The 22,998-nt window shown below is 46.7% G+C and overlaps 1 protein-coding gene across 10 annotated transcripts in view; it reads left to right on the forward strand.

Annotated features, from left to right (window-relative positions):
• NCOA7 (nuclear receptor coactivator 7) overlaps positions 1-22,998 on the forward strand; it is a 167,496-nt gene that overhangs the window by 70,944 nt on the left and 73,554 nt on the right. For all 10 annotated transcript variants that reach the window (XM_073337224.2, XM_073337228.2, XM_073337223.2 and 7 more), the window contains one exon: positions 7,009-7,262. In XM_073337224.2, the coding sequence (XP_073193325.1) occupies positions 7,009-7,262 (254 nt within the window). The remainder of the gene's footprint in view (positions 1-7,008; positions 7,263-22,998) is intronic.

Here is a 22,998-nt window from a genome sequence, read left to right on the forward strand (position 1 = left end):
GAAGTGCTCCTGTCTCCAACACTCAGGTACCCAGCTCCCAATGGGGTCCAAACCCCAAATAAATCCATTTTACCCTTTATAAAGCTTATACAGGGTAAACGCATCAAATGTTTTCCCTCTATAACACTGATAGAGAGAGATGCGCAGCTGTTCCACCCCCCCCCCAGGAATTAATTCAAACTCTGGATTAATTAATAAGTAAAAAGTGATGTTAGTAAATATAAAAAGTAGGATTTAAGTGGTTCCAAGTAATAACAGACAGAACAAAGTGAATTACCAAGCAAAATAAAATAAAACACACAAGTCTAAGCCTAATACAGTAAGAAAACTGAATACAGATAAAGTCTCACCCTCAGATATTTCAGTAAGCTTCTATCACAGACTGGACTCCTTCCTAGTCTGGGCCCAATCCTTTCCCCTGGTACAGCCCTTGTTCCAGCTCAGGTGGTAGCTAGGGGATTTCTCAGGACTTCAGCTCCCTTTGTTCTGTTCCACTCCCTTATATATCTTTTGCACAAGGTGGGAATCCTTTGTCCCTCTCTGGGTTCCCACCCCTCCTTCTAAATGGAAAAGCACCGGGTTAAAGACGGATGATCACATGTCACTGTATGACTTCATTACCCACTTGCCAGCACACAGGTATAGAGGAAGACTTACAAATAAACACAGACATCTACAGTCAATTGTCCTGGTTAATGGGAGCCATCAAGTTACCAAACCACCATTATTGGCCCACACTGCATAATTACAATAGGCCTTCAGAGTTATATTTCATATTTCTAGTTTCAGAGACAAGAGTGATACATTTATACAAATAGGATGACCACACTCAGTAGATTATAAGCTTTGTAATGATACTTTACAAGAGACCTTTTGTTGGAAGCATATTTCAGTTACATTATATTTACTCATTAGCATATTTTCATAAAATCATATAGAGTGCAACGTCACAGTCAGTACCAGGACCTGCTTTGGCGCATGGCTGCAGCTCTCAACCTTCCCGTGGAAGACGTTCAGGACCCACAGAACCAGTTCCTGGACATCCTGCAACCTTCTGGGCCTTCTTGTACTGCCCTACCTAGCCACAAAGCCATCCTACAGCCAGCTCAAGGAGTCTGGCACACCCCGGCTTCCTGTGCCCGTACCCCAAAGTGAGCGGAATGCCGGTACTTTGTGCCATCTAAGGGTACGGACTTCCTGTTTACTCAACTGTCTCCCAACTTGCTCATGGTTCATGCAGCGACTGAGTGTGCCCAACAGCAACACCTTAAGGCCACCCCTCCTCATCAGGTGGTGAAGAAACTTGACCTGCAAGGGCACAAGGTCTACTCCTTCATAAGCCTCCAGTTCTTCACTGCCAACTACCAAGCCATCTTGGCGGAGTACGACTTCCTCTCTTAATCCAAGTTGACGGAGTTCCAGGCCTTTCTCCCGACAGAGAAACAGCAGGATTTTCAGGCCCTGTTGGTCGAGGTTAAGCTAGTTGCCAAAGTGGCCTTCCAAGCCGCGGTTGATGTTGCTGACTCCACATTGCGCTCTCTGGTGTCTGGGGTGGTGCTCCGCCCGGATTCCTGGCTTCAGTCCTCTGGCTTTCCCAAGCAGGTCCAGACCATCCTAGAGGACCTTCCCTTTGACAACCACAAACTCTTCAGCGATAAAATGGATAAGTCTTAAAGACTCCTGTGCCACCCTCTGGTCGCTTGGTATCTATGTCCTGGCCCCAAATTGCAGGCAACGGCGGTCGTCCTTCCGACCCCACCCTCACACTGCCTACCAGCCCTACCCTCAACACCTGCAGACCCATTTCGCCAAAGCCCACGCACATAGTGACCTCGCTATTCTGCCGTTGCCACTTCCACCACCTCTAACTTCTCACAACATTCATCCAAGCAGTCCTTTTGACTCTTCCTCCGAGACCCACGAACCTCACTCCACTCCTCCCACAGCACCTCTGATCATTTTCAGGGGACTTCTTGCCCTGTTTGCCCACAACTGGGACAAGATCACTACCAACTGCTGGGTGCTGCATGTTGTTCACCAGGGGTACCCCATAGAGTTCCTCTCATTCCCTCCTTGTGGCCTGCCCCATGGTGGCCGTAGGTATCCTTCCCATTGCAATCTCCCCCGAGAGAAAGTGAACACCTTCCTCCGTAAGGCTGCCACAGAATGTGTCCCGTGCAGCTACCATGGCCGTAGTTTCAACTCTCCTATTTCCTTGTGCCGAAGAAGGGGGGTGGCCACCGCCCCAATTTGGATCTGTGGTTGCTGAACACATGCATACACAAGTTCTTCTTCAAGTGCTTGTTCACATCCATTCCACATTAGGTGTGCATGCGCCGCGTGCATGAGCGTCGGAAACTTTTTCCCTTAGCAGCTCCCATCGAGCCAGCAGGGCCCCCCGAGTGGCGCCACTGCGCCATGCATATCTACCCCCACCGGCCCGACGCCCTCCAGTTCCTTCTTACTGTCCGTGGCGGTGTTGGAACAACCTCTCTCTCTCTCTCGTAGAAGAGCAGTCCCTTAGTCTTTAGAGTAGCTGTTATCAGTTCGTAGACATACCTATTGTGGACACTTAAGTCATTAGGTGCTTGGAGGCCTCCAGCACCTGCCCCAGGCCACGGGGCATGCCACAGGCCCACAGCTTCAAGGCTTGCGCCACGTGCCGCAAACCTATGCCAATTAGTTACCCCCACGACTCGTGTCTATGTTGCCTGGGGAATGGACATCAAACTGAACGGTGTAGGATTTGCAAGGCGTTTAAGCCAAGGACAAGGAAAGAAAGAGACTTTCGTCTAAAGCAACTGTTGATGGAGGCTGCACTGCAGCCGCAGGGCCCGGCGCACCCAATGCCAGCTCAGGCTTCCTCAGTGCGTAGTGCCCCGGAGCCGTCGAGAGACCTGGCACCAGCTAAGCGCCGTAAACTGTTGGCCCCAGAGCGCCAGGCTAGGCCCCGGCACCTCTCTTCCTCCCTGGTGCGGCCCCTGGCGCAGCCGGAAGGAAGGCGCAGTCGTTCCCCGCACAGGAGGCTGGCGCCTTTAAGCCGCAGCCTCCCCCTCCACGTCAGTACCAGCCTCGCCATCGGCATGAGCCTTACCGTAGGCGAGGCAGGGATAACAGGCAATGGCGCAACAACAATAGTAACAATAATGTGCCGGGCCAGAACAAACCCCAACCGGGCACTAAGCCAGGCTTTTGAAGGTGCGTTCGAGGACAGCATACCAGACCAGTCACCGAATCCATCCCTTTGTTTCCTGAACTGCCTGTCCCGTTTCTCCCGTGTGTGGTCCACCATTACGTCAGACCTTTGGGTCTTATGCACGGTGTGGAACGGGTACTCGCTGCAGTTCGCCTCCCTCCCCCCTTCTAGCCCCCCTTCTGCATCCCTCTTCAGTGACCCCTCTCACAAACGTCTCCTAGAGGAGGAAGTCCTCTCGCTGCTAGAGGCGGGGGCGGTACCTCATGGCCTCAGGGGAAAAGGGTTCTACTCCCAATACTTCCTCATCCCCAAGGCCAAAGAGGGCCTTCGCCCCATCCTAGACCTACGCGGGCTCAACAAGTACATGCAACAAGTTCCTGGTCAAGGTCTGGTTCCGCATGGTCTCTCTGGGCACCATCATCCCTTCCCTGGACCCCGGGAGACTGGTACGCTGCCCTTGACATGAAGGATGCGTACTTTCATATCACCATCCACCCAGCACATCGGCGGTTCCTATGCTTCACCGTGGACCGAGAACATTACCAGTTTGCGGTTCTCCCGTTCGGTCTAGCTGCGGCCCCAAGGGTGTTCACAAAGTGCATGGCGGTGGTGGCAGCCTTCTTACGGAGGCAGAGAATCCAGGTGTACCCGTAGCTTGTCGACTGGCTCCTGGCGGGCTGATACGAGGTGGAAGTGTGGGGCCATGTGGAGGTGGCCCTGAGGTTGTTCTGTGAGCTGGGGCTCCTGGTCAACGTCCCCAAGTCCATGCTTGTACCCACACAGAGAGTGGAATTCATAGGGGCGGGCCTGGACGTGGTGCAGGCCAGAGCAAGCCTTCCGGTATCCCGATTCCGAGCTATCCAGCAAGCGGTGGCCTCCCTGCGCCAGTTTCCAATGACAGTGGCCAGGTGCTGCCTGCGGCTGCTGGGCCACATGGCAGCATGCATGCACGTGGTCAGGCATACCAGACTGAGACTCAGAACTCTGCAGGCGTGGCTCGCTTGGGTGTACCGTCCAGGCAGGGACCCCCTGGACTTGGTAGTGACAGCCCCAAGGGACATGCTGGACTCCCTGCTGTGGTGGCAGTCCCAGCCTGTGGTTTGTGAAGGCATCCCCTTTGCCGCCCCACAACCGGACCTGACGCTGGTGACATACGCATCAGACCATGGATGGGGGGCTTACCTGGGGGACCTCATGACATGGGTTGTGGTCTGGAGCAGAGCGGTCGCTCCATATCAGTGTGAAGGAGCTCAGGTCGGTTCATCTCGCCTGCCAGACCTTTCACGCCACTCTGAGTGGTCACAGCGTGACAGTTCTGACAGCCAACACTACTACCATGTTTTATATAAGCAAACAAGGCAGGGCTCATTCCTCGCTACTCTGTCGTGAGGCTCTCCTCCTCTGGGATCTTTGCATAGCCCATGCAATTCACCTTGAGGCATCCTATCTCCCAGGGGTACAAAACGAGCTGGCGGACTCCCTCAGCAGGTCGTACCGCATGCACGAGTGGACATCAGGGCGGACGTCGTGCTTTCGGTCTTCCGCAGGTTGGGGTTTCCCCGGGTAGACCTGTTTGCCACCAGGGCCAACACCCAGTGCCCGCGGTTCTGCTCGTTTCAGGACCGCAGCCCGGATTCGCTTGCAGACGCGTTTGCGATCCCGTGGAGAGGGGGCTTGATGTATGCCTTCCCCCTGCTCCCCTTGGTGCACAAGGTCCTACTCAAGGTGAGCAGGGACAGGGCGGCGGTGATCCTCATCGCCCCAGTCTGGACCCACCAGCACTGGTACACATCGCTCCTAGAGCTGTCGGTGGAGGCCCCAGTAGTCCTGCCCCTACACCGGGACCTCATTACACAGGACAGCGGGCGGCTTCTCCATCTCGACCTACAGTTACTGCACCTGACGGCATGGAGGCTCTGTGGCTAAACGCCCTGGAGAGCCAGTGCTCCCTTCCAGTGCAGCAGATTCTGCTTGGCAGTAGAAAGCCCTCTACCATGGCGGCCTATATGGCCAAGTGGAAAAGGTTCTCGTATTGGTGTGAACCCCGCCAGATGCGGCTGTGCCAGGCCCTGGTGCAGGCCATCCAGGAGTACCTCCTGCAAGTCAAGCAGCAAGGGCAAGCCCCGTCCTCACTCAGAGTGCACCTGGCGGCCATCTCCGCCTTCCGTCCGGGGTTCTCAGGGGGCTAGTGTTTTCCCACCCAATGGTGGGGCGGTTCCTTAAAGGGCTGGACGGTGGTTCCTGTACTCCTGCCCACCAGTCCCTCCATGGAACCTTAACCATGGTTGCCATCCATGTACATGCATCCGGCAGTTCCTTTCCCTCCGTGGCCACATGGAGGGAACACAAAGTTTATAAATGTGCAATATAATAAAGACAGGACATTTTTAAAAGCTGTACTAAGACCGTGTCCAGAGATGTTTATGCCAAATATAAATTTGTGGACCGAGATTTTCAAAAGCAACTAGTGATTTTGGGTGCTGCAATTTTTAGGTTCCCCGTTTGAGACACCTGATTGGCTCTGGTTATCAGAAAATGCTGCCCATTTGTGCTGCCCAAGTTGAGACACCTTAAAGGGGCCTGACACCCATCCTCTGAAAATCAGGCCCCTTTATGGTGTCTCAACTTGGGCAGCACAAATCGAGGCATCTGAAATCATTAGTCACTTTTGAAAATCTTGACCCCCCTCCTGGATTTTTTTACTGTAAACTCTGAGCCAGGAAACATATTAATACTATAATATCTTGGTATGTTACAAATATATCTGATGGAAGTACACCTCTTTTGCAATCCTTGTATGTATGTTGGTTTTCCCTTCCCATCCTATTCCATGTCATGAAACATTTTCATAACTGTAATGGATCCTTAATAGTTGTAGTTTTATGGCTATCTTCTCTCAATGCACATACATAATGACTGTTATCAGCCTCAGAGAACAACATATAGCATCCTCCTTAGTATCCCTGTAACTGAAAAGCTATTAATGCACTAGAGGGAAGGATCATTGAGGTTAGTTGTTTTTCTGTTCATACAGTCTGTGTCAGTGATTTGTAAACCAGTGGTAACAGAGGATTACATTGCCATTGATAATCTTCATGACAATCTCTCAGTTAAATGGTGTTCTTACTGAAATTGAGCACCAAAGATGATGACTGGAACAGCAGTTGTGACACCTGCCATGTATCTCTCACTTTGGGTATATTTTAAGGCATTTTTGAAAAAAAAAATCTCTTGTGGTAAAAGATTTTGTAGAGAGTTACGGGCAGGGCATTAAGATTTCTCTTCTAGAAACTGTGACAGCTTGAGAACAGCCCTATATGAACAGTCCTGACAGAACCATAGTTATGTTGCTTAATGCAATAGGCATTCAGAAACTATGATGGTGAGGGTGATATAACGACCTTTATAGAACAGAATATGAGTGGCTGCTGATAAATAACCTTGAACAAAATGTAATTAAATAAGTTTATATCAAAACAGGCTAGCTCATAAAGCAGAGGCAGTCAACTGTGAAATTATAACTTTAGCTGTTGTATTATAATACATTTAGACCTGGAATAGTTTTGATTTTATCCCTTGTCTCATCTTGAAAACATTGTTTCCCCCCTTCCTTCCTCCCCCCCCGCTCCTTATAGTGGTATAGAGAAAAGAGTATGCTGTTTTGTGAAGGGTGTGTGTGTGTGAGAGAGATTGTAGTGAGTCACCATATAATAAATTCATTTGCAGAAATAAGATTGGCCAGCTCAGTTAATCAGTTCCCTGTAAGAGACCATGTCTCACTCTCATTTTTTTAAAATGTATATTTTATCTAGGTTGAAAAAGAAAAAGCAAGCCAAACAAAATGCTGAGACAGTCGCTGCTAATTCTCGTGGAACCACTGCTTCCAGAACTCAGGTTGGGAAGGATGATGGCAGTAAGGTCATTTTGGAGCAAATCAGTTCTGAAGACAACTGCAAACTTGCTGAGGAAAAGGAGGAGTGTGTCACTGAAGAAGAGAAGAAAAAGAAAAAATATAATCAGCTAAAAGATATCAGGCGCACAGAGCTGAAAAGATACTATAATACTGGTGAGTGATGTTAACACGACACTATTTTGACACAGTATTGTTTTGGTAGTTCTTAATATCTTTTTCTCATGTGATTGACTTAGGTATTCCTTAAAGCGATAGTCAACTTGAAATCTTGTCATATCTAAAAATTAGTTAAAATAGTTTCAGGTACTGCCCCTGCCCCCGAGGCTGTGTCTGCTCTATGAGCTAAGGGTGTGATTCCCCTGCTCACTTACAGGTATTCACGCTAGCTGGCATTAAGGTGGCATGAGTCTAAGTGGTAGTGTAGCCACACTAGCACGGGTAGTGGCAGTGGAGCCGCAGCTGAGCTGTGCTGACTACATACCAACCAGGGCTACCGCTGTTACACTGCTATGTATACTTGCGTTGGCTCGACGAGAGCTGTCACGTGAGCAGGGAAACCACACCCCTAGTTCATAATGTAGGCATAGCCTAGTTCCCTTCTGCCAACTTTTGTAGTTTTTCAGTCACTGGTTTCCTATTTTTTTTTTTTTAATGTTTTTTCTTTTCCCTGTTACTGCGTGAAATGCCCACACAAAACAGGGGAAACTGGCTGTAGGCAATGTACTGTCAGTATCATGAAGTAAACAAATGAAAAGATAGAAGTAATTTTCTTCCTTTTCAGTTGTGGAAATGTGAGGGGGTTGGTATTTTTTAAATTGATGGTGTGCATTCAATATTGTTTTTCAGTTTGTTTTTTGCATACTGACAACCGAATATATAGCAATCCTGAAGTGTGTTGTTTTTAAATGTAAGTCCTGTTCTATTTGCAGTGCAGTGAAATAAGTGTTAAAAACAATCCACCCATAGTCTTGAGAAGATATGGCATTGAGACATGGATAAATGATTAAAAAAAAAATTGTCCATGGTCTCACAATCACTTATTAATTTTACACATGTGAATAATCCTATTGAAATAAAGTTTAGCTTGTGCCTTAAAGTTAAGCTCACATCTAAGTGTTTGCAAGACCAGAGTCTATATGTAGCGTCCAGTCTGTTGGTCTGGATTACATTTTGTTACATTCCCAGAATCTAGGGTGACCATATTTCCCTAAACTGAAAACAGGACACTGGGTAATTGGCAATGCCAGGCAGCTCAGGCTATCCCCGCGTCGCCTGGCGTTGCTGCTTGCCTTAGCCTCACTGCACTGGGCTGGCCTAAGCCACCTGGTGTTGCTCTCCCAAGCTGAAGTCACGGACTTCACAACTTTTTAGGCAAAACTTGGCATTTGTCCCATTTGCTATTGCCCAAACGTTCTTCTGCACCCCTTTGGGGCAAGAGCAAACGAGACAAATGCCCAGTTTTGCAAAAAAAGTCATGATGTCTGGGACAGAGGTTAAAAAAGGGGACTGTACAGGTCAAAACGGGATGTATCATCACCCTATCTAAATCATTTCAGAGACAAGGTAGGTGAGGTAATATCTTTTATTGGACTAACTTCCGTTGGTGGGAGAGACAAGCTTTCAAGCTACACAGAGCTCTTCCTCAGTTCTGGGAAAGGTACTTAGAGTGTCACAGCTAAATATAAGATCAAACAGATAGTTTAGCGTAAGTAGCTCATATTCTAAGGGACCGTTCAAAGTTAAGTGGCCTGTTAACACACCTGTAGTTACAGGACAAATATATATTTCAGATATGATTTAAAATAATATATTGTGTCTTCCAAATGTTGTATTGGGAATTTGATAGAAAAAGTAACCATTAACTAATGTTTAATTTATGGTGTCAGTATATGGCCTCACTGCAATCCTGTTCTGTGAGGACTTGCTGTCACAAAGCTGTCTCTAAAAAAATAATATTGTACATTTTACATCATAAAGACATGACCTTTTTGTGTCACATGCTATACTGTTACAATTTGTGCCCTGCACATTCATGAAAACCCTCTTCACTCTGAATATCCTGCATTGTAATAAAAGAATCAGCAACCAAAAAGGAGCTAGTGCCTTGTGAGCAGCATGTGCAGATTAGTCAACAGTTTGAGAATCTCTCTTGTACATTAACCAAAGCTCTTCTGTGGAAATTTGTGATCATTTTTTTTTTTAAAGACCCTATCCTGTAAACTCTTTTGCTTGTTGGTAACTTCATTCACTTGAGCAAAATTCCTTGTGTGTAAAGCATTGGCAGAGCTGGACCCAAAGAGATCAACAATTTAGAAGTTTTAAAAACATTGTACTTCAGTTTATCTTGAGCACTGCCTCAGATCAACAATGTATTTGCAGTAGCATCTTTAGTATAGGAACACTGAAGTGTTTGGATTGAAGAATAAATCTTTTAAATTACTTCTGTTTAGTTGTTCTGGAGAAGCTTTTTGCAAGTATTTATAACTGACAAATTGAAAGACACCAAAGTAAATACTGTGCTTATTTATTTAAATAAAAGCGTTTCTACTTAAAATGATTTAGATGAAATCTTGTTATAGAACCCTTTCTCTAAAAGATCATTTTTAAATAGAGAATGACAGTCTGGAGAAGTTCTGAGTTTTGTGAGATGGCTGGAATTTGTTTTAGTGTTTCAGAGTTTTTGTGAAACGTGGAAGAACTATTGGAACTTTCTTGGAAAAACATGACAAACACGAAAACGAAGTTGCTAGGACTGTAAACATCATGATGCTCCCCTCCTCTCTCCCTGTACTCCTTCAAGGCTCTTCTGTGGTCACATTCCCAGCCATCGTTTTCTCTTGAGTGTCTTTGCAAGCTGGTTCTTTCCAGCAAAAAATGTGCCCCCTGAGCCTTTATAAGGAGAGCGTTTAGCATCTCAATCTGAGTAAACTGAGAATGCAGAGATTGAATTTATATTAACAAAATTTATCTCATCTTTGATGGGATGTTTAAAATGGACTGGTATGCTTGAAAAGTGACCTTAAAAGCTGTTTATCTGCCACACCCAAATTCGGGATCTCTGGATTCTGCAGCACTCTGGGGAGAACTCTGGGCAGCTTCAGATGATACATTTGAAAATTGAGTTTTATTGTCAGATTAAATATAAAAATGACTAATATAATCCATACAGTAGTCCCTGTATTATTAATCCTCATACTAAATTAGGTTTATTTTACGATAGCTTCACAGTTTCAGAATACCAAAGATTTTTACCTATTTGGTTTGTAGAAGTTGTTGGAGGCAAAGCTGGGAGATACGGGAAGATTGAGATTGTGGGACAAGCACAATGGCTAGTTGTTGCTGCTAAAATGATCAACCTGAGGTAGTAGTTAACAATGTTGACATTGAAATGATCATCTTAAAGTTACAGATTTAATCAACTGAACTAAGAGGCAGCTCATACCTCTCAGAGTTTGTTTCAAGCTCTGCAAACTCAAGCAGACAAATCACTGAGGCCAGGTCTACACTATAAACTTACATCAGTATTACTACGTCATTCAGGGGTGTGAAAAATCAACATCCCTGAGCGACGCAGTTATAACAGCCTATCCCCTGGAGTAGACAGCATTATGTCGACGGGAGGGCTTCTCCCATCAACATAGCTACTGCTTCTCAGGGAGATGTATTAACTACACCAACAGAAACAGCTCTCCCATCTACCTAGCAGCGTTTCACTGAAGTGCTACAGTGGTGTATTTGCACCAGTGCAGATGCATCACTGCAGCATTTTAAGTGTAGACATGCCCTTACACTAGTTAACATTTTCAAAGTAATCTCCACAACCGTAAGGGCTATAAACATTATTTATTAATTTATTTATTTTTTAAAAAGCTAATTAGATCCCGGAGCGCAGTTCTGTACAAAGGGGTGAATTCAGGAGTTCTGCAGTTACAGAACACACAGGGCCCTACCAATAAGGGGATACTTTCTGCCCAATCAATAATATGTACACACACATCCTGCAAACAATTCACATGTTTATTTGAAGTATCACAGGACTTCCTTAACAAGCAGGCTAATGGAGAGTGTCCGTGCCGTACTTCATTCAGTCTACGTGTGGTTTTGATCAGTATTCTTTAGACAAGCCCTGAAGTGCTTTGACTAAACCCAATAACCTCACTCTCTCTTGTTCTTCTGCCTGTCCATATATCTAGTGTTGGTACATTTGTATGTTTTGGTGGTGGTGGTGGTTTGTTGTGGCTGCTAGCTTGAGGAATATCTGTATAATTTAACTCTACACTTTAGACCTTTAACATTTAATGGTTTCTGAGTGGTACTTCTGAGATTATTTCTCAGTAATAGTTTATGCTTTTCCAGTACACCTTTGTGCTTCTGTGGAAAAGAAAGAAATGTATTAGATGTATTAATGGCACTGTAGTTTGCCTCATCTGTGTGCTAATGTGATTGTGGATGCATAATATATAACATGGCTTAATGGAAGTTTTATCACAAGTGCTTTGAGTCTAGGAAGGTCAAGTCTGTCAGTCTAGCAGAAATTTGTCCTCTTAATAATCTCCCTTTCATGCTTTACAGGGTCTTAAAGCCTTCTTTATTTATTCTTATTGGGGAGAAGGGGGAGGAGCACCACATCTCACTATAAATCATTATGTAGACTCCATGAATCTTCATTGCAAGCATGTAAATCTGCATGCCTGTGTTAATTTGTAAATGCTGACTGTGACTTTCGCATTCTTTCACTTTGAATGTCAGTCCTCTTAATAGAATTGTGTAATATTTTCTGTCCACACAATTTCACTGACTCAACAAATGCCACTTCTTACATTAGGATGAATATAATGCAGCTTCTTAAGGGTGTGGAGATGCATATTAACGAGGCACTGTTGCTTTTCTGATCGATGTGGAGGAGGAGATGGTTCATAGAAGGAATTGATTTTTCATTTTCTATCTTTGGAATAGGTTCCAAATATGACATGAGAATGAGAAATCTTACAGTAGAATATATGAAGAAGGAATATGATATTATCTTGTTGTTACTGGTAGAGGCCAGTAGGTGACGTATCAGAACCAAAAAGGAATAGCTGTTGCACCTTTTGATTCTGTAGGAAAGAATCAGAAAGTGGAAATGAAAAGTTCCTTTTAGTTTACCTAAGACCTCTCCCAGTGCAGTGTTGTTCCCCACAGTACATTTTCTAGTGTTTTGACTGGTTTATTATTAAATGTCCCAGGCTAGGGAGCTGCTACCACATCCTTGGGGAGAAGATTGCACAGTTTAATAGATTACACTGCCAGGCAGTCCTTCCTGATTATTTATCCTCTTCTTGCTCTTTCTCATGCAAGTTAGCAAACTCCAATTTGGACCTATAGCTCTGAAATAAACTTATAAAATCTTTCTCTTTGACATCTAAATCTAACCCTATAAAAGCTTGCTTTGTATCTTCAGCCCTCATTTTCTTGGCATCTCAGCCTTTAGGCAACCTCTGTCTGTCTCTGCTCTCAGTGTTAGTGGAGACATTATCACTTCACTCCTGATTTTGCCCCTTCCCTCCTTGGCCTTTGGGATCCACCCTCTTCTCTACACTTCATGCGGTACCTTCTCACCTCCTCTGCTGTGATTCCTGGCAGTGGCCTTTTCTAGAAATTCCTACTACTAATCTCGATTTTAGCAGCTGGTGGGGGCTCATCAGAGGGGTCCAGGTGTAGAGGGGTAAGGATGGTCAGGGTAAGGTTTCGATGGGCTAGGGCTTGCTTAATGGGGGAGCCCCAGCTGCTGCCGCGGGGATGCCACATGCCAGGCTCCTGCTTCCCTCCTGTGATTCCTCTATCCCCTTTTATTCTCCATGCCCCTCACTCCCACATTCCCCTCCCCAGCCTTATTCCACCCCCATTTCCTTCCCCACTGCCTCCCCTTCACCCCCCTTCCCTCATTTCCCCCACACCCCTTTACCCAGCCCCACCACAGGCACTCACTGTTGCACAGAAAACAAGAAGGGTTCACAGTAGCAGCCATGTTAGTCTGTATTCGCAAAAAGAAAAGGAGTACTTGTGGCACCTTAGAGACTAACCAATTTATTTGAGCATAAGCTTTCGTGAGCTACAGCTCACTTCATCGGATGCATTCAGTGGAAAATACAGTGAGGAGATTTATATACACACAGAACAAGAAAAAATGGGTGTTATACACACTGTAAGGAGAGTGATCACTTAAGATGAGCTATTACCAGCAGGAGAGCGGGGGGGGGGGGGAGGGAAGAAAAGCTTTTGTAGTGATACTTAAGGTGGGCCATTTCCAGCAGTTGGCAAGAACGTCTGAGGAACAGTGGGGAGGGGGGGAATAAACATGGGGAAATAGTTTTACTTTGTGTAATGACCCATTTACTCCCAGTCTCTATTCAAGCCTAAGGGTATGTCTACACTACGAAATTAGGTCGAATTTATAGAAGTCGGTTTTTTTGAAATCGGTTTTATATATTCGAGTGTGTGTGTCCCCACAGAAAATGCTCTAAGTGCATTAAGTGCATTAACTCGGCGGAGCGCTTCCACAGTACCGAGGCAAGCGTCGACTTCTGGAGCGTTGCACTGTGGGTAGCTATCCCACAGTTCCCGCAGTCTCCGCTGCCCATTGGAATTCTGGGTTGATATCCCAATGCCTGATGGGGCTAAAACATTGTCGCGGGTGGTTCTGGGTACATATCGTCAGGACCCCGTTCCCACCCTCCCTCCCCCCGTGAAAGCAAGGGCAGACAATCATTTCGCGCCTTTTTTGTCTGCTGCCAGCCAAAGATGTAAAGGATCGATGGAGTGGGTCAGAACAAGAAATAGACCAGATTTGTTTTGGACTCATTTTCCTCCTCCCCTGTCTAGATCACACTGCAGTCAGTCACAGAGAAGGCGCAGTGAGGTTAATCTAGCCATGTATCAATCAGAGGCCAGGCTAACCTCCTTGTTCCAATAACAACGATAACTTTGGTGCACCATTTCTTATTGGAACCGTCCGTGCAGTCCTGCCTGAAATACTCCTTGATGTACAGGCACACCCTTTGTTGATTTTAGCTCCCTGAAGCCAACCCTGTAAGCCGTGTCGTCAGTCGCCCCTCCCTCCGTCAGAGCAACGGCAGACAATCGTTGCGCGCCTTCTTTCTGTGCGGACGCCATACCAAGGCAAGCATGGAGGCCGCTGAGCTCATTTTGGCAATTAGGAGCACATCAACCACCACACGCATTATCCAGCAGTATATGCAGCACCAGAACATGGCAACGCGATACCGGGCGAGGAGGCGACGTCAGCGCGGTCCCGTGAGTGATCAGGACATGGACACAGATTTCTCTGAAAGCATGGGCCCTGCCAATGCATGCATCATGGTGCTAATGGGGCAGGTTCATGCTGTGGAACGCCGATTCTGGGCTCGGGAAACAAGCACAGACTGGTGGGACCGCATAGTGTTGCAGGTCTGGGACGATTCCCAGTGGCTGCGAAACTTTCGCATGCGTAAGGGCACTTTCATGGAACTTTGTGACTTGCTTTCCCCTGCCCTGAGGCGCATGAATACCAAGATGAGAACAGCCCTCACAGTTGAGAAGCGAGTGGCGATAGCCCTGTGGAAGCTTGCAACGCCAGACAGCTACCGGTCAAAAGTTGGGAATCAATTTGGAGTGGGCAAATCTACTGTGGGGGCTGCTGTGATGCAAGTAGCTCACGCAATCAAAGATCTGCTGATATCAAGGGTAGTAACCCTGGGAAATGTGCAGGTCATAGTGGATGGCTTTGCTGCAATGGGATTCCCTAACTGTGGTGGGGCTATAGACGGAACCCATATCCCTATCTCGGCACCAGAGCACCAAGCCGGCGAGTACATAAACCGCAAGGGGTACTTTTCGATAGTGCTGCAAGCTCTGGTGGATCACAAGGGACGTTTCACCAACATCAACGTGGGATGGCCGGGAAAGGTGCATGACGCTCGCATCTTCAGGAACTCTGGTCTGTTTCAAAAGCTGCAGGAAGGGACTTTCTTCCCAGACCAGAAAATAACTGTTGGGGATGTTGAAATGCCTATATGTATCCTTGGGGACCCAGCCTACCCCTTAATGCCATGGCTCATGAAGCCGTACACAGGCAGCCTGGACAGTGGTCAGGAGCTGTTCAACTACAGGCTGAGCAAGTGCAGAATGGTGGTAGAATGTGCATTTGGATGTTTAAAGGCGCGCTGGCGCAGTTTACTGACTCGCTTAGACCTCAGCGAAACCAATATTCCCACTGTTATTACTGCTTGCTGTGTGCTCCACAATATCTGTGAGAGTAAGGGGGAGACGTTTATGGCGGGGTGGGAGATTGAGGCAAATCGCCTGGCTGCTGGTTACGCGCAGCCAGACACCAGGGCGGTTAGAAGAGCTCAGGAGGGCGCGGTACGCATCAGAGAAGCTTTGAAAACCAGTTTCATGACTGGCCAGGCTACAGTGTGAAAGTTCTGTTTGTTTCTCCTTGATGAAACCCCCCGCCCCTTGGTTCACTCTACTTCCCTGTAAGCTAACCACCCTCCCCTCCTCCCTTTAATCACCGCTTGCAGAGGCAATAAAGTCATTGCTGCTTCACAGTCATGCATTCGTTATTCATTCATCACACAAATAGGGGGATGACTACCAAGGTATCCCAGGAGGGGTGGTGGAGGAGGGAAGGAAAATGCCACACAGCACTTTAAGCACAGCACTTTAAAAGTTTACAACTTTAAAATTTATTGAATGACAGCCTTCTTTTTTTTGGGCAATCCTCTGTTGTGGAGTCGCTGGTTGGCCGGAGGCCCCCCCACCGCGTTCTTGGGCGTCTGGGTGTGGAGGCTATGGAACTTGGGGAGGAGGGCGGTTGGTTACAGAGGGGCAGCAGTGGCAGTCTGTGCTCCAGCTGCCTTTGCTGCAGCTCAACCATACACTGGAGCATTCTGGTTTGGTCCTGCAGCAGCCTCAGCATTGAATCCTGCCTCCTCTCATCACGCTGCCGCCACATTTGAGCTTCAGCCCTGTCTTCAGCCCGCCACTTACTCTCTTCAGCCCTCCACCTCTCCTCCCGGTCATTTTGTGCTTTCCTGCACTCTGACATTATTTGCCTCCACGCATTCGTCTGTGCTCTGTCAGTGTGGGAGGACAGCATTAGCTCGGAGAACATTTCATCTCGAGTGCGTTTTTTTTTCTTTCTAAGCTTCACTAGCCTCTGGGAAGGAGAAGATCCTGTGATCATTGAAACACATCCAGCTGGTGGAGAAAAAAAAAGGGACAGCGGTATTTAAAAAGACACATTTTATAAAACAGTCGCTACACTCTTTCAGGGTAAACCTTGCTGTTAACATTACATACATAGCACATGTGCTTTCGTTACAAGGTCGCATTTTGCCTCCTCCCACCGCGTGACTACCCCCTCAACCCTCCCCCCTCCCCGTGGCTAACAGCGGGGAACATTTCTGTTCAGCCACAGGCAAACAGCACAGCAGGAATGGGCTATACTGAGTGTCCCTGAAGAAAAGCACCCCATTTCAACCAGGTGACCATGAATTATATCTCACTCTCCTGAGGATAACACAGAGAGAGAAAGAACGGATTTTGGTTGAATGCCAGCAAACATACACTGCAATGCTTTGTTCTACAGTGATTCCCGAGTATGTGTTACTGGCCTGGAGTGATAAAAGTGTCCTACCATGAAGGACGAAATAAGGCTGCCCTCCCCAGAAACCTTTTGCAAAGGCTTTAGGACTACATCTAGGAGAACCGCAAATGCCAGGGCAAAGTAATCCTTTCACATGCTTGCTTTTAAACCATGTATAGCATTTTAAAAGGTACACTCACCAGAGGTCCCTTCTCCGCCTGCTGGGTCCAGGAGGCAGCCTTGGGTGGGTTCGGGGGGTACTGGCTCCAGGTCTAGGGTGAGAAACAGTTCCTGGCTGTCGGGAAAACCGGTTTCTCCGCTTGCTTGCTGTGAGCTATCTACAACCTCCTCCTCCTCCTCATCTTCTTCGTCCCCAAAACCTGCTTCCGTATTGCCTCCATCTCCATTGAAGGAGTCAAACAACACGGCTGGGGTAGTGGTGGCTGAACCCCCTAAAATGGCATGCAGCTCATCATAGAAGCGGCATGTTTGGGGCTCTGACCCAGAGCGGCTGTTCGCCTCTCTGGTTTTCTGGTAGGCTTGCCTCAGCTCCTTCAGTTTCACGCGGCACTGCTTCGGGTCCCTGTTATGGCCTCTGTCCTTCATGCCCTGGGAGATTTTCACAAAGGTTTTGGCATTTCGAAAACTGGAACGGAGTTCTGATAGCACGGATTCCTCTCCCCAAACAGCGATCAGATCCCGTACCTCCCGTTCGGTCCATGCTGGAGCTCTTTTGCGATTCTGGGACTCCATCATGGTCACCTGTGCTGATGAGCTCTGCATGGTCACCTGCAGCTTGCCACGCTGGCCAAACAGGAAATGAGATTCAAAAGTTCGCGGTTCTTTTCCTGTCTACCTGGCCAGTGCATCTGAGTTGAGAGTGCTGTCCAGAGCGGTCAGAATGGAGCACTCTGGGATAGCTCCCGGAGGCCAATACCATCGAATTGTGTCCACAGTACCCCAAATTCGAGCTGGGAACGTCGATTTAAGCGCTAATCCACTTGTCAGGGGTGGAGTAAGGAAATCGATTTAAAGAGCCCTTTAAGTCGAAATAAAGGGCTTCACTGTGTGGACGGGTGCAGGTTTAAATCGATTTAACGCTGCTAAATTCGACCTAAAGTCCTAGTGTAGACCAGGGCTGAGTTGAGAGTGCTGTCCAGAGCGGTCAGAATGGAGCACTCTGGGATAGCTCCCGGAGGCCAATACCATCGAATTGTGTCCACAGTACCCCAAATTCGAGCTGGGAACGTCGATTTAAGCGCTAATCCACTTGTCAGGGGTGGAGTAAGGAAATCGATTTTAAGAGCCCTTTAAGTCGAAATAAAGGGCTTCACTGTGTGGACGGGTGCAGGTTTAAATCGATTTAACGCTGCTAAATTCGACCTAAAGTCCTAGTGTAGACCAGGGCTAAGTTAATTGTATCCAGTTTGCAAATTAATTCCAATTCAGCAGTCTCTCGTTGGAGTCTGTTTTTGAAGTCTTTTTGTTGTAATATTGCGACTTTCAGGTTCAGAGATCGAGTGACCAGAGAGATTGAAGTGTTCTCCGACTGGTTTATGAATGTTCTAATTCTTGACATCTGATTTGTGTCCATTTATTCTTTTACGTAGAGACTGTCCAGTTTGACCAATGTACATGGCAGAGGGGCATTGCTGGCACATGATGGCATATATCACATTGGTAGATGTGCAGGTGAATGAGCCTCTGATAGTGTGGCTGATGTGATTAGGCCCTATGATGGTGTCCCCTGAATAGATATGTGGGCACAGTTGGCAACGGGCTTTGTTGCCAGGATAGGTTCCTGGGTTAGTGGTTCTGTGGTGTGGTGTGTGGTTGCTGGTGAGTATTTGCTTCAGGTTGGGGGATGTCTGTAGGCAAGGACTGGCCTGTCTCCCAAGATTTGTGAGAGTGATGCGTCGTCAGCACACAGAAGGGGAGCATGACTGTTACTAGGACCCAGGAGGCTGAGTTCAGCTGCGGACTCAGTGGAGCCCAGATGCAGCCTCCTTCAGCTAGGCAGCTCTGCACTTGCAGAAATGGGTGGTGGTGGTGGTGGGGGGCAATGGCATGTAACCCCGTGTGCCCACCCGTGCCTCACCCCCCCCAACCCTCCCCCCCCCGCCCATGGTTGTCTCCCTGAGTGACTTCCCTGTGCTTCCCTGCTGTTTTCTGCAGGGAAGGATAGGAATTTGGCGGGGGGTGGGGGTGGGGGGTGTTTTCTGCAGGCATGCAGTCACGCAGCACGCAGAATCTCCCCCACCAGTTGCACTCCAGAGCCTCCTTGAGTCCAGGCAGGCACATCTGCTAAGGGGAGAGTCTGGCGCTAGGGTGGGAGCCCTGGAGTACATCTACACGGCAGCTGGGAGCATGCTTCTGCTTCCCAGTTGGTGTAGACAGACATGACTTCCAGCTGGAGTAGTGTGCCACTTCAGGCTAGCACACGAAAAATAACAGTGTAGCCAGGGGTAGCACTGGCAGCGGTTCGAGCCAGCTGCCTATATACAAACCCTTCCAGACCCTCTGGCTACACACCTGGGCAGCTAGCCCTATCCGCTGCCTGGGCTACGCCCATGCTGACTATTTTTAGAACAGGAGCCCAGCAGAGCTCGTGCAGACCTGTCTACCCGCGATGGCAAGCATGCTCCCAATGGCAGTGTAGGCGTACCCTCAGGGGACCCTTAATGTACGGCCCTATTCTACAGATGGGAAACTGAAGCAGAAAGGTAACATGATTTCCTGAAGCCATACACTGAGTCGATGGCCAAAGCCAGCATTCAGACTCCGAACCGCCTGACTCACTGCCGTGTGTTCCTTGTTCCACACCGCACTCTGTCTCACGACCAGATGGGCTGACCATTGACTAAAGCTTCCATTGACTAAAGCTGCAGTTGTGAGTGCTCCGTATGTCTTAATTTGGGCACCCTGAAAGTGGTGAACACACAATTAGGGGCCAATTTTTGTCAAAAGTTTGGTTTAGCATCACATAGGAACTCTAAGACAGGGATAGAATTCAATTCTGCAGGGTGGCATTTAACTTTCCTTAACCACAAAGCCATCCATTCTCTTCTTATAATCCCCTGCCCCATTCACTATACACCTTCCTTTTTTTCAGTAAATGTGGCAGAGATGCCAGAGGGGCCTCCTTCATTACACAACCCTGATTCATCGCCATAGCAGTCCATCCAGTAAGGTGAATGAGGCAGGATCTTGTGGGAAAAATAGTTTGTGATCATGTAATTAAAGATCTTGTTCTAATGCATATGGACAAGTGTATATTCCCCTAAGCCAAAGGGTATTTTAATGGGGGAAAACAGGAGGAAGATTCATTTTGTTTGCGTCGTATCTAAAGGTGCTCTGCATGAGGCCACCTGAAGGGTGGTGCATGTACAGTGTTAATAAAATATTCAGAATTTTTAGCAGCAGGCCAAGAACAAGCTTTAGGTAGCAAGTAAAACACAGATGGGAAATGACAATGTTCAACAGCTCATATCATAGCCAAATCTGCACTGATTACATGGGACCAGCAGAAGGTAGCTCCCTAATACTAAGACTATCCCACTGTCAAACCTCAAAGTCCTCTTGCAAATCATGGAGGCGTGGAAGCTCTTTAAATAAGTCTGAAGAATTTTTGTAATGAAAAGGTTAGACAACTTAAATACATAATACTGCATGGTACATTGGGGATACACTTCAAATAATATGTATTTTATTGGTGACAGTCTTATTAAATAGACATAATCCTATTAACACACTTTTCTGAACTGGGGTGCGCAAATTAAAAAAACATACAGTAACATCAGAGCTCAGAGAAAAAATGACTTTTCCGTGTGGAATTTTCAATTTAGAGTAGACTTAAAATTGAAGCATTACTGTGATAATGTGGTAGTTTTATTGGGTATTTTAAACCACTTTGTTTAAAATATATGATTTTATTTAACATTGATAAGAAGCTGAGGGCATAATTTAATAAAGTTCTTCTCATAATTTGACCTGAAAAAGGCGAGGTACATTTAAAAAACAAAACCGATATAAACTGTCACTGGCAAAGGGCCAATTTTCTACATCAGATCTAACCATAAAAGGTTTGATTCTGCCACCCCTTATGCCACCCCTTGACTACCTGACTTTCTGAAATACGGAGCACTCACCATCCTTAATCGTAGCCAGTAGAAGTTGCAGATACTCAGCACCTCTGAAAATCAAGCCCTAGTGGGGCAAATTGTTCCCTAACATGTAGCCCAACTAGCTGGACTTTGGGGTAGCGGAGGTTTCTAGAAGGGGCTGGAGATGAAGGAATCATCCTCCAGCCAAGGCTGCAGTGTAGCAGCAGAGCTGTTCAGTGGCTACTGCTGCAATACTGCACCCTCATTATGTAGGGGATGGTGGATCCATAACGAGGCAGATCCTTAGCCCTCCTGCCCCACCCCCAAATCTCTTTATGTGACAACATTCTGGGAGTATGCAGGGCTGGGCACTGGATGTGTGCATACCCCGTGTAAGGGTATGGCTTCACTAGCAACGTTAAAGTGCTTTAATGTGGCTGTTTGCAGTGGCAAACTCACTCTCCTGCTGGTAAGTGGGGGGGTGGAGGGTGAGAAAACCTGGATTTGTGCTGGAAATGGCCCAACTTGATGATCACTTTAGATAAGCTATTACCAGCAGGACAGTGGGGTGGGAGGAGGTATTGTTTCATATTCTCTGTGTGTATATAAAGTCTGCTGCAGTTTCCACAGTATGCATCCGATGAAGTGAGCTGTAGCTCACGAAAGCTCATGCTCAAATAAATTGGTTAGTCTCTAAGGTGACACAAGTACTCCTTTTCTTTTTAATGTGGCTGTGTAATTGCGGCACCAGCACTGGGAGAGAGCAAGCTCTCCCAGCGCTGTAAAAAAACCACCCCCACGAGGGGAGTTGCCACTTTACAGTGCTGAAACTTGCAGCGCTCAGGGGTGTGTTTTTTCACACCCCTGAGCGAGAAATTTTCAGCGCTGTAAAGTGGCAGTGTAGACAAGGCCTAAGTCTCTCCATGTCACACCTCCTCCTCTGCACAATGGAACCCTAGCAGTTCAGCTACCTACTGGGACCCTATGCCTATGGAGAGGGCTAGGGTTTTCCCTTTGTTGAACGGATTTTTAACTTTGCAGGTATGAGTATTAATAAATGTAACTAAAAGCTCCATGCACATATAAATGTACCGAAGAATTTGCATATGGTTTTGAATGATTGCTTTCTGTTGAAAGCAGCTTGGATGTAAATCTCTTCTTTTTTAAAACATAAGCAACCCTTCCAACAGTCACTTATTCTTTCGCAGACAGGGAAAACCACAAACAATGCTAAATGTTGTAAGATTTAGAGAACATTGACACACAAGATACTGAAGCATAATTTCCATCCTCTGTGTAAACAGACTGAGCACCCTCATGGCCTTGCATCTCACCCTATGATCACACAGACCTATGCCAGCTTCTTTGCCCCGTCTTTCAAGCACAATATGAGTATTTAGACTAAATACTGTGGAAAAATAGAGGTGATGGAACTCATATTTAAGTACTGTGACAAAGGGATGTGATGGGACCCACATTTAAATTACGGTATACGTTAAGCAAGAAGAAAAGGAGTACTTGTGGCACCTTAGAGACTAACCAATTTATTTGAGCATGAGCTTTCGTGAGTGAGCTGTAGCTCACGAAAGCTCATGCTCAAATAAATTGGTTAGTCTCTAAGGTGCCACAAGTACTCCTTTTCTTTTTGCGAATACAGACTAACACGGCTGTTACTCTGAAACCTGTTAAGCAAGAAGATTGCTTTATGTCCTGGGAAAAGCTTTGCTCCCAGCTCCTAAGCTGACAGTTTTCTAGAGTCCTAGCCTTTGTGAGTGTGCTGTGGCTCTCATCAGGTGGCATCCAGGATCAGTGTATCATGTAACCTGAGTCTCTCTGTTTTATAGTTCCTGAAAATCCTAAAGTGCTAAAAATACTTAACAATATACTGGACATTGACATCATCTGTTCATTCACACATTTTTCACATCATATTTAGGTTTCTAATTCACAACCTCATAATTCCCTGCAAATAATCAAGGATTACAACGAACATTTCAAAGAAACCGCCCATTTCAAACAATTATTTGAAACAAATTATTTTAAGATGAATAGATAAGCATTTTGTATAAAAAACAATTCATCTTACATACTGTTAACACCTTGATGTCTTTCAAAAAGCATACACCTTTTTTTGTGCTGTCTGGGTAAACATCCCCTA

This window comes from Lepidochelys kempii, chromosome 3 (genome assembly GCF_965140285.1).
Source record: "Lepidochelys kempii isolate rLepKem1 chromosome 3, rLepKem1.hap1, whole genome shotgun sequence".
Taxonomy (NCBI): Eukaryota; Metazoa; Chordata; order Testudines; family Cheloniidae; genus Lepidochelys; species Lepidochelys kempii.